General features: G+C 39.4%; 1 protein-coding gene across 1 annotated transcript; it reads right to left on the reverse strand.

The window, feature by feature from the left end:
- Positions 1 to 2,087: 2,087 nt before the first annotated feature.
- On the reverse strand, positions 2,088 to 4,105 carry LOC112457135 (the record flags this gene model as incomplete). The annotated part of the gene is made up of 3 exons (XM_025020035.1): positions 2,088 to 2,671; positions 3,687 to 3,827; positions 3,928 to 4,105. Coding segments are annotated over 3 exons (771 nt in total), but the record flags the coding sequence as incomplete, so codon positions are not given.
- Positions 4,106 to 5,295: the final 1,190 nt, after the last annotated feature.

The following is a 5,295-nucleotide window of genomic DNA, read 5'->3' on the forward strand; positions in this document are numbered from 1 at the left end:
ACGATACACACACGCACTTTTTCACATGTATACGTACACACACACGTGAGGAAAACATACGTAATGCCAAAAAAGCGTATACTTTGGAAAAAATATACAATATATATACACATATCCGACGCATCGCGATATCCGTAAACGAATATTCGAAAGTGACGTCTCCGAATACCTCGTTACTGAACAATTGTCAAATATTGTTATACAAACGAATACATTCTCATTTATATATATAGCATACACGTACAATTGTAATTAATTATTATTTCATGAAACAATATTTATGAAATTGCGACAGTTCGACGGAAACCTCGCTGAAACACGATCGTCTCGCGGTGCATTACATTTATCAGCTACTACTGTATACTTGTTTTGCCCATTTCATCTTCCTAAACTAGATTAATAACAAATAACATTGTGAAACGCAAGAATATCGGGGAAAATAAAGAAAAATCTTTGAAAAATAAGTATATATTGTTGCGTCCGAGTATGAAGTTACGTTTGTTTGTGCCTCTCCGTACAAGATCAGCTGGACTAGGGAGAAATCTATAGAAGAAGAGAAATCGATTCTTGTCAATAAATCATCCTTTACTAAATAATGGAGAGTCTCGCCGGGGCTGTCATCGTACTCGGTCGTGTGACACTCGGTTTTCAATTACCTTGTAGAACAAATTAAGTTGACGTTTCGAGTCTTGCTCATTTTGCGGGTGTCCCCGAAAGAGCAAATCCTATTTGGTCTACTCTTCTCTCCTCTCCTCTCGATGTGGCAGTATTCATATCGCATCATAGAGTTCCTTTTTTAATTTTTTAATTTCGATAAAACGTGTCATCGTGATATTCGTACTCATCTAAGAATTTCCCTTAATAGGTTGATGCTAAATAGTTCGCTTTATTTAAAATAATGGTACCTTAATATTGTCTTTATTACGACCTATTTTTTTTTTAAGGAAATGTACAATAGACACGTGCATGTGTGCGGTTAAATGGCTTTTATTTCAAGTACAAAAATTCTTCGATACATACAAATCCGATGTTACTCGACACGCCGATGAGAATCGAGTAAGGTTTATCGTATATTTCTTCATCGGGTGGACGTGCTTTACGTAAAGAGGGATAACTTAATCGCGAAAATTTACGCCCGCCAGTATGCCACGCGAAAAGTATACGCTTATCTTACACGCTACTTATAACACTATTAATATTTACATAAAGAGACTTTAACGATAATATCACCGCTCTGCGTTTTCGCTTGATTATATGGCTATTGCACGTTCGTACAATAAGTAGACGAAATACGTTTTCATCGGAATGATTGCCCGAAAATAGCCCGCTTCGTAGTCAACAACTGTAGACGAGTCAGTTTCCTCAAAAAGGCCACTAAAGTTTTACAAAGATGGAAAAAAATCTAAGAGAAAATTTTAGACGAAAGTCATTAAAATGAAAGATTCTATTTCATATGTATTATTGCAATACTTCTAGCCGAAAAACGGGAAAACAATTTTTTTTAATGAGACGAAGGGACGGAATTGTGGTCGTCTTATTAACATCAATTCAAGTCTCGCCGTATAATTCTTACGCTTATTTCCTAGTATTGTCATTATAGTCCTGTATTGCAATATTACAATGATTTTCGTAGAATGCTCTCGTTCATCATCTTACAACAATAGTAAAGTTCGAGCCTAAAGTAAATTACATTTTGGACTGCTGTGCGTGAAAAGAGGGTGAATTAAAATATAATTTTTATAGAAATTTATTCTGCAAGATCAGGAACTCCTTTCTCTTAATTTTAAGCCGAGCAATTCGCCGTATCCGAAAATTCGTCTTCCGAAACGTCGCAATGATAATCTTAACCACTCGACAGCCACATATTTTCTCGAAGATATCCCACATGTGACGGAAATAAATAAAAGAAGTGTGCCATTTAAATGTAATTAACAGAATTATATATTCTATGTAAACGTGGAGTAAATATAAAGTTAGCGCGTTCAACTCTATAAATCTCTATACTGCCTGAACAGGTACAAGAAATAAAGTCGAGGTCCGATCGCACCAACGGATCAAGCTTAATTTAACGACTTGCTGTTTTTTTCCCCGAATTGTAGTCTCGCGTAATAGAGACAAAAGAAGTACATTTACCGAATCAAAGGAGACATTGGTGCAATCGGGCCTAAGGTATAGCTTTCTCACATATAGACTGTCGAGTGATTAAAGCGAAGCCTCGATCAGTCCTTGCAACCGAGACCGGCGGACCAATTGCAGATACCGCCGACTGGGTCGAAGGACAGTTTGTCGGGGCAGGTGTACTCGGTTCCAATCACCTGGCCGTTCACCATACGGGCGCAGCTAATGAATTTCTTGCACGAGTACGGATGCGGGAAATTGCCCTGGTCCAGGCAACGTACAGTACCCTTGCTCGTGAGAAAGAGTTTACTGTTGAGGAGGGACTTGTCGATGATGATCGGCGCCTCGTCCTCGTAATAATCGTAGTCGATGACCGGCGGTCTTCTGGGCCTCGTGGTCGCGTTCACCGTAGGCCTGTCTTTCGTCCGGGGTTTCTGACGGCTTCGAAAGTTCGCATCGTACCTCGAGACCGTCCTACCGATCGTAGGATCTGTTCTAGGTGCTATGGTGGTGCTTATCTTGCGCCTATCGACGTCCCTTAACGGCGTTCGACCTAGTCGTGGAACCTGATTAGTCTTTGTCGCTTGGACATTACTGGGAGGGCAAGCGGGTCACTGATTCCCATAGTGAGAGAGCGCGACGAAATGGAAAGAGCGAGATTCATTAGTAAGACGTCAATCAATGACGATGAGAGCCACAGCTGCACAGAGATTGAAAGACGAAGAGACGAATGTCTCGACAACCTTGTCAGGAATATCATGAGCACGTGCGTAAAAAAAACCATGCTGCCAAACCTGCCGATTTCGAATAAGTACCGAAGTATCACCGATACAGAAAACAGTTATTCCTGAGAAGGTCGACCCTTTAATCAGCCAACCTGGATTTAGAGCCTTTCAAAGTCGACCGAGGGATTCATGCCACGTACTGTCCAGTCTGTCGGTGATGACATGAATTTAAGTTTAAATTAATTAGTGATTAATTGATTCCCTTAGCAAAGCCAAATTGTGAATAAACATGGCCGTAAGAGAGAAAGAGACGAGATTGATGGTGCATAGAAGTTACGATTGCATTAGTACACAAACAGCTGACATTGATTAAGACAAACGCGGAAGAGATTCGCGTGTAAATCGCAGAAATCCGTAATCAAAGAAAGAGTAGCGAGAAAGGACAGAAGACAGATATGCTGATAGAAGCAAAGATAATGAAAAAGATTTGACATAATGAGTGAATTAATTGATTGTGGATGATGACGTTATCGCGAAGATTCGTTGTTTTTTTAAGAAGGCGATCTTTTGAGCGATTAGCATCATACGATTTGACGTAACTCGAGGAGCTGGCAATTTCCAGGACATATTATTAGGGTCGTCGTTAAACAGTTATCGTAAAATGGCCCCGTGATGAAGAAGCGGGCCGCGGGCGGTCTTGAAACAAATCGATTGTCGTTAGATGAAAGACGCATATAGCTACCCGATGTAGTCCGTGAAGAGAATGAAGTATATGATGACATGGGCTTCAGATTAAAAGAATTAGATAGTCGGATGGCGTGGTTTCTAACAAATATAATGTACCAATGTCCGACGACGAGGACGGCGGATCCGATAGCGTCGCCGCAAATTCTTGGGCGTGGATGCTTTGATCGGGCACGTCTGCATTCTGATCGTGCAAGACAATGGCCGGTTTGACATAAGATTCGGTGTCCTCGAACGCGTCTAAAAAAAGAAATGGGCAGAGAAATAAAAATTAAAATATTCTTAAAAAATAAGGACTAGAAATACACGAGGTAAGCGAATGCGTTTTGAATGAACCTACCGACGAAATCTATCCTTGGGGATAAGGTAGTTTCAACTGGTCTACCTCTACGATGAACGGTCACTGTATTCGTCAAGGTGTTGGTTAACGGGGCGATCGTTGTGAATGGCGTTGGTTTCCTGTGTCTGTTGGAATATCCACTTCCTGAGTTACGACTAACCGATCCACCGTTCGTCACCTATTCGAGATACAATTGATTTATGTACTATATAAATAAATGCGCACACCGGTATGATAAAGCAAAGCTTACGCGACAGATTCATTAAGATAAAGAAAATTTAGATAGATCTCGAGATTAATATCTCAGACAACACAAATATCTAGAAGATTTTCAAAGCGCTCGAAAAGTCCCTTCTTTAGGTTTTATCTTTTACATTTAAAGAATATTATATCTATTAATACTTTATGTATATTTTAAATATCTTTTATGTACTAGATGTACCCTCCTTAATTTTTTAAGTATTCTTCAGTCATCTTTTAGATATAGCATAAAATTTTTTTAATTTTTTGCTCACTCTTTTCATACGTTTAAAGGATCTCTTAATCTTTCAAACGTCTTTTGGATTCTAAATTCTTGTGGATTTTTGTGTTGTTTGGGACGTGTTAAGATATTAATTACTGATCTAAGCATTAACAGTCGTTGAAGATAACATATCAGAAAAAGTAAAATGGACGCTCGCAGAAACGCGCCTTTCGTAAAGAGATTTGTTAATTTGTAATGCCAGGAAGAAGTAGCAATAAAGGTGAAGATGTTCCTCGGTCCGTTCGCGTCCCAGAACTCGCTCAGAGAGAAAGATCAAGTTTCCAAATTCATGTTCCGACTTCTACCATGGAGTAAGTAGCTTTTAATAGTCAGAGAAAAAAGAGCGTCTTCGTAGGCAGGCAATATATCTTAAAATGCGATGATGATGACGTAGCAGCGTAAAGGATGATAATGTAGCTCCAGTTTCGTTTCACGAAAAGTAGTTAGATCCAGCGAGAGGCGATGATCGAGAGATCTTGCCAAACAGGCATTCAAGAAAAGTCATTAAATTATGATCGATTACAATCAGTTCTTTCCAGATTAGTCGCTCGTTGTCATGTCGTTGATCGATTATATTTTGATTAGGCGTCGAAAAATATGGCGATTATAGCAATCGAGTGAATGGTTATTTTAAGCGGTTGAAAGTAATCTTCATGGCACTGCGGCTTTTTGCATTGATCGTTAAAATCTCTCCAAGAAGTACACCGATCAACCAGAAGCAGATTTAGAAGAGAAGACTATATGTCGAATAAGGGGTATCTTCAGACAGTCAGGCGTTTTTTTTTTAAGCTTAAGCCGTAGACGTTTTTACGATTTCTCTACGTTTGCGAGAGAATCATGCCGAT

The sequence above is a fragment of the Temnothorax curvispinosus genome, unplaced genomic scaffold (assembly GCF_003070985.1).
Source record: "Temnothorax curvispinosus isolate PA1 unplaced genomic scaffold, ASM307098v1 QBEX01007532.1, whole genome shotgun sequence".
Lineage (NCBI taxonomy): Eukaryota > Metazoa > Arthropoda > Insecta > Hymenoptera > Formicidae > Temnothorax > Temnothorax curvispinosus.